The sequence below is a fragment of the Vigna umbellata genome, chromosome 1 (assembly GCF_029865625.1).
Source record: "Vigna umbellata cultivar VRB3 chromosome 1, Vumbellata_1.0, whole genome shotgun sequence".
Classification (NCBI taxonomy): Eukaryota; Viridiplantae; Streptophyta; class Magnoliopsida; order Fabales; family Fabaceae; genus Vigna; species Vigna umbellata.
The window spans coordinates 81,645,852-81,658,001 of NC_142165.1; the positions used below are offsets into that span (position 1 = coordinate 81,645,852).

General features: G+C 30.0%; 2 protein-coding genes across 2 annotated transcripts; both read left to right on the top strand.

Annotated features, from left to right (window-relative positions):
* The first annotated feature begins 4,457 nt into the window (after nt 1–4,457).
* On the top strand, nt 4,458–5,714 carry LOC148206588 (uncharacterized). Its single transcript, XM_088113882.1, has 6 exons — nt 4,458–4,507; nt 4,698–4,726; nt 4,969–5,040; nt 5,148–5,238; nt 5,345–5,431; nt 5,547–5,714. The coding sequence occupies exons 3-6, from the start codon at nt 4,991–4,993 to the stop codon at nt 5,571–5,573; spliced, it is 255 nt and encodes an 84-aa protein (XP_087970008.1). The 5' UTR covers nt 4,458–4,507; nt 4,698–4,726; nt 4,969–4,990; the 3' UTR covers nt 5,574–5,714.
* A 2,955-nt stretch (nt 5,715–8,669) lies between these two features.
* On the top strand, nt 8,670–11,585 carry LOC148206589 (uncharacterized). The gene is made up of 7 exons (XM_088113878.1): nt 8,670–9,473; nt 10,338–10,391; nt 10,533–10,561; nt 10,772–10,846; nt 10,941–11,031; nt 11,172–11,258; nt 11,381–11,585. Exons 1-7 carry the CDS (start codon nt 8,718–8,720, stop codon nt 11,405–11,407), a joined length of 1,119 nt encoding a protein of 372 aa, XP_087970004.1. The 5' UTR covers nt 8,670–8,717; the 3' UTR covers nt 11,408–11,585.
* Nucleotides 11,586–12,150: the final 565 nt, after the last annotated feature.

A 12,150-nucleotide genomic window follows, 5' to 3' on the forward strand; every position in this document is an offset into this window, starting at 1 on the left:
GATGACAGAGAAAAAGTTGGAGTGAGAGAGATGAAAGAGAAAGAATTGAGAGGAATGAGAGAGGTGAGCAAGGGTTTGGGGGTTTCTTTTTTTTTTTTAAGTTTTGAGAAAGAAAATTATTAAAATACCCTTAATCTTAAAACTTAGAATCCATGATATATAAGGATATTTTTGTCTACTAAAACACGGTACACATTGCTAAAATGTACCAACTGAAAAACAGGCGTACGCGCGTTAGCAAACCCCATATATATATATATATATATATATATATATATATATATATATATATATATATATATATATATATATATATATATATATATATATATATATATATATATATATATATATATATATACACACACAAATAAAAAGCTTATTTATATATTATTATACATAATACTTTTTCTTAAGTAATATATAAGTGTAAAGACTTATAAAATGATTTTTAGAAATTGTAGTAGTTTTAAAATTGTAACACTCAGTTAATATATTAATAAAGATTTTTTTAATAACAAATTTGTAGTTGTTTATATTTATATAATGAAACACTTGGATTACTTCAATTCATATAAAAAAATATGTACAATGTTCCCTTTTATAAAGTCACATATATCATGGGTACGCATATAGATATAAACTTTCTACCTGATAACCATTCAGGATTGATGTTAGCACACTGATCTATTTCAGCCACACCAAACAGAAGTTAAAATCCACATTTGCATAGGGGCATATTTGGAAGAAAAATCTAAGATAATTATATTATAACATAATTATAAAATATGTTATATCCATATTTCAAAATATAACAATACATGGCATTGGTTATTTTAATTCAATTTAATGACGACATATTTTAAAATAAAAATTGAATGAAGCAACATATTATAAAATAAAAGATCAAAATTGTAGATAATTAAAAAAAAAGAGTAAAATTACGAAAAAGATAAATAACTAAATTACTCGTTTTATTAAGCATAGAAACAAACATTATAATTAAATCAATATTTTTGTAGTCTTTACGCAAAGTATTTGTTTTCATAACTTTTAGGTGAAATACATTTGAACATCCAAACTTTTTTTTAAATAACAGAGTAAATTTATCATTTCCAAATTTAAGAAATTAAAAATATTGAAATATTTTATAATAAAAGAAAACGTTTTCTGAAAGTAAAGGATCCATAAATGTGAGTGAAATAAAGTCATACACGCAATATAGTTTATGTCAGTTATTTTTGTTATCATGAATTCGGCTTAACTTTTCCACTTTTCTCCGGATTATCTTTCTCCTATATGGTCAAAGTATTTATTATACCTTATAAAATATTGATAATGAAAGTAACACATATACCACACCCACAGTTCTCTTAAAATTTATTCCTGTTTTCTCACTTTCTTTCATCCATTCTGCTATGTTTCTTCTCCTTTAATCTTATAAAATCCTTAACCCTATAATTTACCTTCTTTCTCTTGCACTATACTTTATATCAATATAGCTTAAATTATAAAAAACTGTTTTTTTTATTATTTTTATTTATTTTTTCATTACACTCATTAGTGACTATATATACCAGGTAACAATCTCAGATCTTGTTGCTGAAGCCTGAAAATTTTTCATTTAAATTCAGTCCAATTTTTAAGAAAAAATCCACCATTTTTTATCTTTTGTTTTATATTTTTCAGGAGACCTATTCTCAGCTAGAGCATGGACATCAGACAGAAAAGGCTTGAGGGTTTCAAAAATGTTAGTCATTTACAGATATTTCTTTCGTGTTTTTTATTTTCTGGGCTTTATTTGATAGAATAAAAGTTTTTATAAAGAGGCATGAATTTTTAAAAGAAAGACTTCAATTTATTTTAACTCCTTAATTTCACAAAAACATTGCTTTTTTTTTTAAGACTTTCAAATAAAATCGGTAGAAATTAGTTCTTATAGAAAAATATATAATTATTTTTCGATTTATAAAGAAAATTACTCTGCGTGTGTAAGAATGATAAAGCAGATTAGATTCAATAGATGAAATTGGTAAAAACGAGTCATGAACGTTTCACTTTGTTTATAATTATTATATACTTATTTTTTTTATATTGATCTAAATATATGATAGTATTTTTAATTTAAGATGTTAATACTTATAAATTAAGTTTTAATTATTAATTATAATAAAATATTTTAATATATAAAAATAATAATTTTCTTAGTTTATTGATTTGCTAAAAAACATATTCTCCATTGGTTAGGTTGTGTTTTCTCACTAGTTATGAATACTTTGATTTCTTCTAAGAAATGAGATTATAGTTTGATGGAGCATTGCTTAATTTTTAAGGAGTTAAAAGATAATTGTGTTATTTTGAGAACTAATTTGTGAAATTTTTTTTAGATTAAAAAATAACTGTGTCAAATTAAAAGAATAAAAATAGATTAAGATAAAAAATTGTAAAAAAAATGGATAGATAATGAATAAATTACGGGATATTGATTAATTATGCTCTAAAAGACTATTTCTTCTCACAAGACCTTTAAAAAACGCGTCTTATAGTAAAAAACAATGTTTTAAAATATATATTTCTTTTTAATATTTAAAATAATAAAAATGGTAAGTTTAAAAGATGCATTTATAATTTTGTATATGAAAAGAAATAACTCTGATAATATTTTGAAGTATGAATTTATTTATTTTTGTTTTTAACATAGTTTGTGTGAACATGAAACACTTTGTTTTTCAGGAGTCTGCGTGCACAGTTCCGCAGGTTATGCCAGCGGCAAATGAGACGAATGGTCTTTCGCCCAGCAGCAGCTTCTTACCCAAAAATGACTATGAAGATATAATAGCATTTCTAACTGATGACAATGAAAATTCTCAACAAGAACAGGCAAGGAAAAAATCAAAGACATTGGCAACAACATCAGGAGACGAAGACTCTTTGTCATACCTTTTTCAACTAGATCAGCCTGTTTCTTTAGAAGAGATTCTTGGACAAGGCAAAACACTGCCTTCTGAGCCACACTTGGGAGGATCATCATCATCACATTATGTTGCACCACAAACTGTAATCACAAACACAAGGTCAACTATTCAACTCAACCCAAATTCATCTGAGAGAATCAACATTTCAGTTCCAACAGGGATCATAGTTCCTAATGCATCCAATTCTACTTTCTCATTGCCTCAAAACAATCCAAAATTTTGGCCCGCCGGATCCAATGCTTTCTATGCTCCAGAAACTGCTACTTCATTTGCTGATTCTATCTTCCCTAAAACAACAAGGTACTCATTCACTCAGTTTGAATCACCAAGCTTCCCAGTGCAGCCTTATGGCTGTGCTGGTGCAAGTGCAAGTGGTCTTGTTGGAAACTATGAAACTCAACTTCAATCACCAAGCTTGGTTCATCCTTATGCTGGTCCCAGTGTTGGTAGTGGTGTTGCTGCCAATAATCTTGATGGAAACTCACTCACTCAATTTCAATCACCAAGGTTAGTCCATCCTTATTATGCTATAGTCATAGTGTTGGTAGTAGTGCTGGTGCCAATAATGTTGATGGAAACTCACTCCATCAATTTCAATCACCAAGCTTCCCACTGCTTGTGCCAGTGCAAGTCTTGATGCTGCTAACACTAATGTTGCTGATGTTAATGTTAGTTATGTTAATGTTACTACAAATGCTAATGCTAATGTTAATGCTACTGCAAATGCCGATGCTAGTCCTTATGGTAGTCATCAACAATTTTCAAGGGAGCATCGATTGGAGAACAATCCAGCTGCACCTTCTGCTCCTTCTGCAATCGGAGCAAGGCCTCATTATCAGACTCAGCTTCTTTCTCGCCAACCATTTCTAAGGAATTTTAATGACTTCGTGCTGGCATGGGAGGTAACGTACTATTATAATTTCAAAACCTCTATATGCAATTTATTATTTGTTTCAAAATGCCTCTTAGTTTCCTTAATTGCAGTCCTGTTTGATCTGACTTTAAATTTTTTGAGGAAACAAGATATCTGAAGAGACACTCTTAAGATCTTATTTTGATAGCTATTCATCTTAGGTTGTTAGAATATCCCCTATACCTTCTTAAAGTACAAGTACCTTTCACTTAACCTTGTTTCAATCAACCTACTTTCTGCGAATTTCATAACTATAGCATTGCATATACATAGCATTAACCTACATATATAGTTTACTAAAATATAAATATAATATCTCAAGAGATTTAGATTGTGGTTCTTTCCTATCATAATTGTTTTAATAAAACTTCTTGTGCTAATACTTATACAGTATCAGATTTTTGTGTATGCTGCAGGAATATTTTAGATTTTGTAGAATTTGGTCCTATATTTTCAATTTATGACTATTAAATTTTTAGATTACGTAGAGAATAGAAAACCAGGTTATATATTCAACTAATTAAATTTGATAATATGTGTTTATATGCTTTGTTGTTGTGTCTAGGGATGTCTGGTTGAAGAAACTTATCCGTATCGCCCATTCTTTAATAAAGCAAAGGTAGGACGATATACTTTATTTATTGCACAATAAATCTTTCTTTGTTAGAATGTTTAATTTGTAATAAGAGATATACCAGATGGGGCTTATAATTCTTATTTATTTATTTAGCCAACTGGTACGTAGTAATTACGAGAATTGAATACAAAGTAACTGAACTTTTTTCCTCTTTTCCTTACGTCTCGAACAGGCTTGGAAGAAATCAATATCACCAATCTCGTAAGTTAATTCTCTTTTGTCTAAACCTAATTGTTCTTATCTGTCAGTGGTGGTGTTAATTAATTACAAACTGAGCATTTTCCAATAAGGGAAGACATGCAAATAGAAAATATTTATTACATATCTAAACAAAAAGTTATTTAAAACATCTCAATTAATTTTATATTATTATTCTATAAATCCGTAAGAGGTATTTATTTGTTTTCACATAATTGTTTAAACTCATAATTGGTAAAATGAAGGCTGACAGAGTGGCCGAGTACGATGAAGGTGGCCGTGTACGTACCCAGAAAAGCTGTCATCAATACGATGAGGTAATTTTATGGCACGATGTTATTCCTGTCTTTCCTTTTCACATTATTAACGTTATCTCTTTTATGGAAATCTTATAATGACATTTTTTAATAACATTTAAACTTAGGCTTTATGGTGGACCCATTGATTACATTCTCTTTGAAGTTACTGAATTCGGCAATCTTGATCTATACGGTCGTCTCATGACTGAAAAAAAGGCGAGTCATTTATATATCCGAAAATTTCATAATATGAGAAAATCTTTTACTTTCTGCCATTAACTTAGCTTCATTTAAGAATGATTTTAACGTTACTTCTGTGCAGTATGCAAAAATTGTTCTCCCTTCTCATACTTTAATATTATTCACAACTGAAAGCAAGCACTGCTACTTAGGATCAGTTTTCAAAGGGGTGAGTGTGATGTGAATACTTGTTCATCATCATCATCATAACATTATTCATGATTCATTATTCATTAGTTTCAAGTTGTCTTTTGATCAAACGTTTGCGTTTTTGTCTGTCACAGGATACGATAATTGTTGAACATCTCTGAAGGGTGCATTTGGGTCTGAAGAAGAGATAGAAGTACCAACTTTGCAGAACTAATTTCTATTACCTGGGAGGCTTGTGGCGCTAAGAAACTTTGTTGTTTATGAATATTTGTTTCGACATTATATAACATAGGTTCTTTGGATTATTACAACCTAATACAAACTCTGTTGGCTTAATACCTTTTTTATTTAAATTAATTTTTAGGAAATATTTTAGTTTTAAAAATATCCAGTTTTAAAATTAGTTATTATTTTATATTTAGAAAATCAAGATAGTTACTATCTTTCATTTTGTTCTTTGTAAATAAATTACATAAATAAAATAAAATAAGAAGTTCTTTCATACAACATATATCTTATATCTATCATACATCTCATATCTCTCATACTTTAATAACTTTTAAAAGTTTTAAGCAGTAGTATCATAGCTATTCTTCTTACTACCTATAATGGAAGAAAATTTATCACAAGTCACTTTCACTCTTTGTTTGATGATAAAAGCTATGATTTATGAACAGTAAGAATGAAAACTTATCAAAAGAAACTAGATTTATGAATATAAATCATGGGAGAACACTAGCTCAAATCAAAAGGCACAAAAAAAAAATGAGAAAGGTAAAGGTAAAGTCATGCTTTCAAGTATTTAAGAAATGATCTCTAAAGTCACCTAACGAAATTTGAGAATATTTGAAAGAAGAACATGAAGGAAATGCGAGAAGACTCTAGGCATGAAGGTTTTAAACTTAAGGAAATTTGAAAGGTAAAGAATGAAAGAGTTTGAGACAATTAAGGAATACTCAAATAAATTATTGGAATAACAAGATGAATTGTTTGGAGAAAGAAGTGTCTAGATTCCAGACTTATTGAGAAAATTCTAGTGACAATGTCAAAGAGATATGAAACATCGCTTTGATAAAAGTGATACATGTCTTGCAAGCACAAGAGCCACACAGATTAATTAATGAGAGAAGATCATGTAGTTGAAGGTGTTTTACTTTATAATGAAGAATGCTCTAGTTCTTCCACAACCAAACGTACCCTGCAAAGTTGCCTTCTATTCCATGAACTCTCTGCTTCCCGGTACTCATCCTCTAAGCTTCCTTCATCCACCATCGAATGATGAGATTGTTGCAAAAGATCATTCGATGTTCAAATTAGTACTTAGTCAAAGATTCTAGTCAAATGACCAATTTACCTATGAGAAACTAGACTCGTTTTTTACTAAGTTATCTAACATTGAAATATTCCCAACAGGCACAAAGATGCTGGTAGGCAATGCCTTGAGCAATGTTGTTATCGAAGTGGATGGAGTTTTTGGTGTTGGAAACATAGTACCCAATATCTGGTAATATCCGGCTAGGTGATCCATGTATAAAGTATCCAATAATCGTCTTATTGTTTATAGACTATCCAACACCAAGTACTCGGTAACTTATATTATGTTATTGTCTTAAGTAACTCAATTAAAAGGTTGTAGTAGTAGAATCAAAGGGTCTTCAGTCACATACAGTACACCACTTCCTAATCTTTTCATGTTAATGCTCAAACTATAATTGAAATGCAGTGTTAGAATTTTATAAAGAAAATTTGTTATGACCAATGATAATAAATTTACAAAACAAAATTGGATTATAGATAATAATTATACAAATCATGACTTATTATCGAAAACTTTTTAAAGACTTCAATAAATTATATATATTTTGAAAGTATGATTAGAAATGGAGAACAATTTAAACTATTCATTGATTACAATTACTTGTATGATTGAACCTCCGTTGCTACTAGAGCTTTGTCCACTAATAGAGAAAAAATCGCAGCTCTAACTTCCGCAGAACGTAAGCAAATAATTTGAGAAAAAAATAATTTATTAAACAAACATACATTTCAGTATGTTTCAACTTTAATTAAATCATATACCAAACATACGTTTCAAACTTTTTAAATATAAGATCACGATTTAAGAAAATACGAAATAAAAATTAGGGAAAATCAATTTGACTTTATTAGGACTCTTTACGTTTCCAACGTCACGCGTTTGTGTTTTTCTACCGGTTTGAACTTTCAACCTCGTATCTCACTTTGGTTTTAAATAGAACATCACATTGAGCGTGAGTGTGTATTGACGTTGTTATTTTTTAATTAAAAAATATTTTTTTATCTACTTATTTTGTATCAAATGAATGTATAAAAATACGTAAAATAATACTTTTTATCACGTCATCAAAATATTTTATTGTTGTTATAGATTTTAAGTCTAATTTAATCGTATAAATGCATAAATATCATCGAGTAAACACGCAAATAGTACCGATAATATTTTATAATATTCCATCTATACCTTAGTGTTTTCATTTTTAATTTATTCGTCCTTTTGTTCTGCTCTTGATTTTCTAACTATTTATCTTGTATTCAATACGGAGAGAGAAAATGAAAGAAAAAAACGTGAAGAAAGTTCCAGTTAAGTTCCAGTTGCTGAGCGTTAAAGTAAGTAACTTTTTAAAATGAACAATTAAGTCTTTGATGTCACTCTTGAAAAATATCCCGAAGAATAAGGGGAAAGCGAAATGCACCCTTCTCGTGTATCTCCAATGCATAAAATAGAATTGCTAAGTTTACATTGTCACAAAAAAGAAACAGAGGATTCACACTATAAAAGGAGTGCAAAATGTTACATTTCCCATAGTTTTCACTACAGTTTCCTGAAGGTTCTCCCTTTCAATGTGTGTTCTTCATCAATCATTTTGTTATCATCATTTTTCTCTAGCTAATAATATAACTTTCGTTGCCCTTTTCTTTAGTATGTATCTTTTGCAGTAAAGATAGATGTCTTTATAAATGTAGTAGCATAAACATTCTTCTGTCAAAACTCATTAAAAGCTTGCATTTCAAATGTATTTTTATCTATTTACGATTTATCGGTGTGAAGTTCATGAATTTTGTTATAGATTTCTGTTTCCCCCTTTCAGAAGACCAATCCTCAGCATGGCCATCAGAGAGCAAGCCTTGGAGGGTGTTCAAAATGTACGTATTATTATACTTTGAAAAAAAATTAGGTTTATTTGGTAAACTAATTGGAGTAATTCTTTCAGGAGTCTGTAGGAACCCTATCCCAGGTTATCGAGGAGCAAACAACATGGGATGAGATGTACGATGATTTTCTGGCAGATCTATGCAATGATAATGATATTTTGCCACTAACAGACGAGACTTTCGAAACCCTTTTTCAAATAGATGAGCCGATTCTTTTAGACTATTTTTCTTCGGAAGCCCTGAAAGAAGTGGAAGAAGGAGAATCAAGAGAAGTGGCTATAGATACTCCAGCACATAATGTTTCAAAAGCCACATCTTCAATGATTCAATTGACCCCAAATTCATCTGAGAGAGCTAACATTTCAATTTCACCAGGGATAGTAGTTGTATCTGATACATCCACTCCCACAGGAGAAGGACCTTCAAAAGTGCTAGCACAGGAACTGGGAGGCAACATGGGTGTAGCCAACCCTATTCTCAACTCCAGAAACTGTTCAAATTCAACTCTGTTATTGCCTCAAAACAATCCAAACTTCTGGGTTGCGAAATCAGATTCATGGAATCATCCAAGTGCAAGACTCGGAACAATGGATCCTCCAGGATTTAATGCTTCATTTCGTAATCCCATGTTCCCTAATGTAACAGGAAGCTCAATCACTCGATTTCCATCACCAAGATTCCCTGTGCTTCCTTATGGTGGTAGCAGCAGCAATATTCACCAACAACATCCAAGGTCCCTTCCGTTACAAACGAATGGGATGAATGCACCAGCTGCTTCTGCAATGGTTCATCGATTTAACAACCATGGAATTTTCTGCCCTCGCCCACCATCTCTCAGCGATTTTGATACCATGGTTTCTGCATGGAAGGTCATCTAACTTGGCTCATTTTCTCTCATAAAATCATCAATATAATATATGCTATCATAATTTCAAAACTTAATTGGATATATACTTCTTCTTTATATACGCACTGATATAAATATGTCAATTTGTTTCTTACCACATACAAAATGCCTTCCCACATCTTCTTTGATTGAAACCCTATTTGAATGAACTCATGTAAGAAAACAAAAGTTTGAGATAAACCATAATCCATCTATTCCTTTACGTTTGTCTACGTAACAATATCTATACAGACAATTTAAACATTGTTACATCATGTTAATATATTCTAGTGTTTTCTTTTCAATGTATATTTCTTGATTTATTTTGACTCTTTAGAGTTTATCATTTTTTGTAATACATATTTACATATATAGCCTTGTTCGATGTGCAATGTTAGAGTCATCAGTTAGGAGAGAGACATAAGTGAAAATCAATTATATATTTTTGAAAGCAAATATATATATATATATATATATATATATATATATATATATATATATTTATATTTACCGTTTCCGAGAAAAAATATATTTCGTAATAAATATTTGATTAATGTAGTGGGTGATGTTTTCATAAATTTTGCATATTAAATTTATTGACAGTTTAGATGTGAAGAAGCATGTTCGTGATGTGCTTTAAGTTGCAGATGTATTAATTTTGAATTTTATTGTGTTAACCTTATATAGTATGTGCAGTAATTATCACCAGCAAATATCTGATTAGGTATAAGACAGAACATATATATGTGGTTCGAAAAAGGCAATACTTTAATATTAAATTTGGTATGTAATGTTATAGCTTATATATAGATGTTCTTACATTAAATATATTTTCTTGTGCATGTAGGGATGTTTGATTGGAAAAGTTTACTCGTATCGCGAATGCCTTAATGCTGCAAAGGTAAAAGAAATAATTTTATAGGCTTATAAATGTCTAAATTTTTGATGAAATAATATATCAGAAGTGGACTCTGTTCATGTTTTAGTTGAGCAACATTGTAACAATTATGAGAAATTATCTCGTTTTTTGTATGTGAAACAGGCAGTGAGGAAACCAACATCTCCTGTCACGTAAGTGAACTCATCTTCCATTCCTATAGTTTCTTAATTGTCTTGTCTTTTTCAAAAAAAAAAAAAATTCTCAAACGTAAGGGAAAACCCTTATTATTTAGATTGGATAACTTGCTTGGGTGATATTTAATTTATAATAAAAATCAAAAGGGTATATATAATTGTTTAAATCGACAATTTATTCGAAGAATTTTTGCTTTCATTTTTCAGGCTTGCTGATGATTGGTCGAGTAGGCTTCAGATCGTGCACTTCTTACCCACAAGGATGGTCAACTATACAATGAAGTAATTTTATGGCATATAATGTTATTGCTTTATTTTAATTAACGTTGCTATTTCTGAGAAATCTTACAGGTATTTTAATTACGTTTAAACTTAGGGCATGTGGTGGACCTATTGATTATGTGCTCTTTCACATAACTAAATTCAACAATCTTGACCTGTACGAACATATGAAGAGTGAAAAATTGGTATAGGAATCATTTCTTTCATGTGACTTTTCATAAGAAAATTTGTTTTTTTTGTCAGTCCTAGATGAATGGATATATTTGGCTGCATATATATGTAAATGCATTTTATCATGACATTTGAACATTACATGTTTATGCAGTGTGCAAAAATTGATCTGTATTCACAGACGATAATCTTATCTACAACCGAAAGCAAATATCACTTCTTAGGAACAGTTTTTCCAGGGGTAAGTGTGATGTCAAAATAATTTCACCTCAAATTGTCTTTTGATAGAGCTTTTATGTGGGGGAATTAATTTCATGTTCTTTTTCCAATATTTGTAATTTGACTAATCGGTGAGTGACACAGGATACAAGGTTTGTCATACCTTACTGATATGCATTTTGGCTTCCAAAAGTGAAAGAGACCACAAGCCATGAACTGAAGGTTGAAAGAGCTAAGAGAAAGAGACTGATCATCAGATCATGCTGCAACAACAATCTATATCAGAAAACTAATACAATAATTATCAATTCTAGTATATTTGAAATATAGTAAATGAATGTAATTGATTAATAATAAGGAATAAAATAGTGTATAAAAAAAAACTGTTTACAGATCTCATTTCTAATTTCTTTCGAGTTATTTACCCTAAACAAACTGCTCCTTTCCTTCGTTGTTTGTATATTTATTGATGCTGAAGATGGCATATGAGATGAAAAGTTTCCTTGGTGAAAGCATGCTGAAAATGACATACGTATCTCTTTGGTTTTTTATTTATAATGTTATTCTATATTGAATTTCATAAGGCAAACAAACTAAGAATGATAACAAAAAAAAAAACAAGCAAAATTCTTCTTCCTTCCTTCATTCAACTGTAAAAGTTGGTCTTATAAATATATTGGAAAAGAAGATATAGACAGGATACCAGTGCCATCCTTCTAAGAGAAAAATATTCTTATTAACTGATAAAATATCAAAAATAGTACTTCATCTAAATGAACTTGATATCACTCGTCCAGCAATCATGAAATTATGGTGTGGGTTTTTATCAATACGCCATGTTGGACATAAACCTTTCCCCAAGGTTGGTAGAAGATGGGAAACGTTTTCAAGAGTACTAGTATCTTGACCAATGA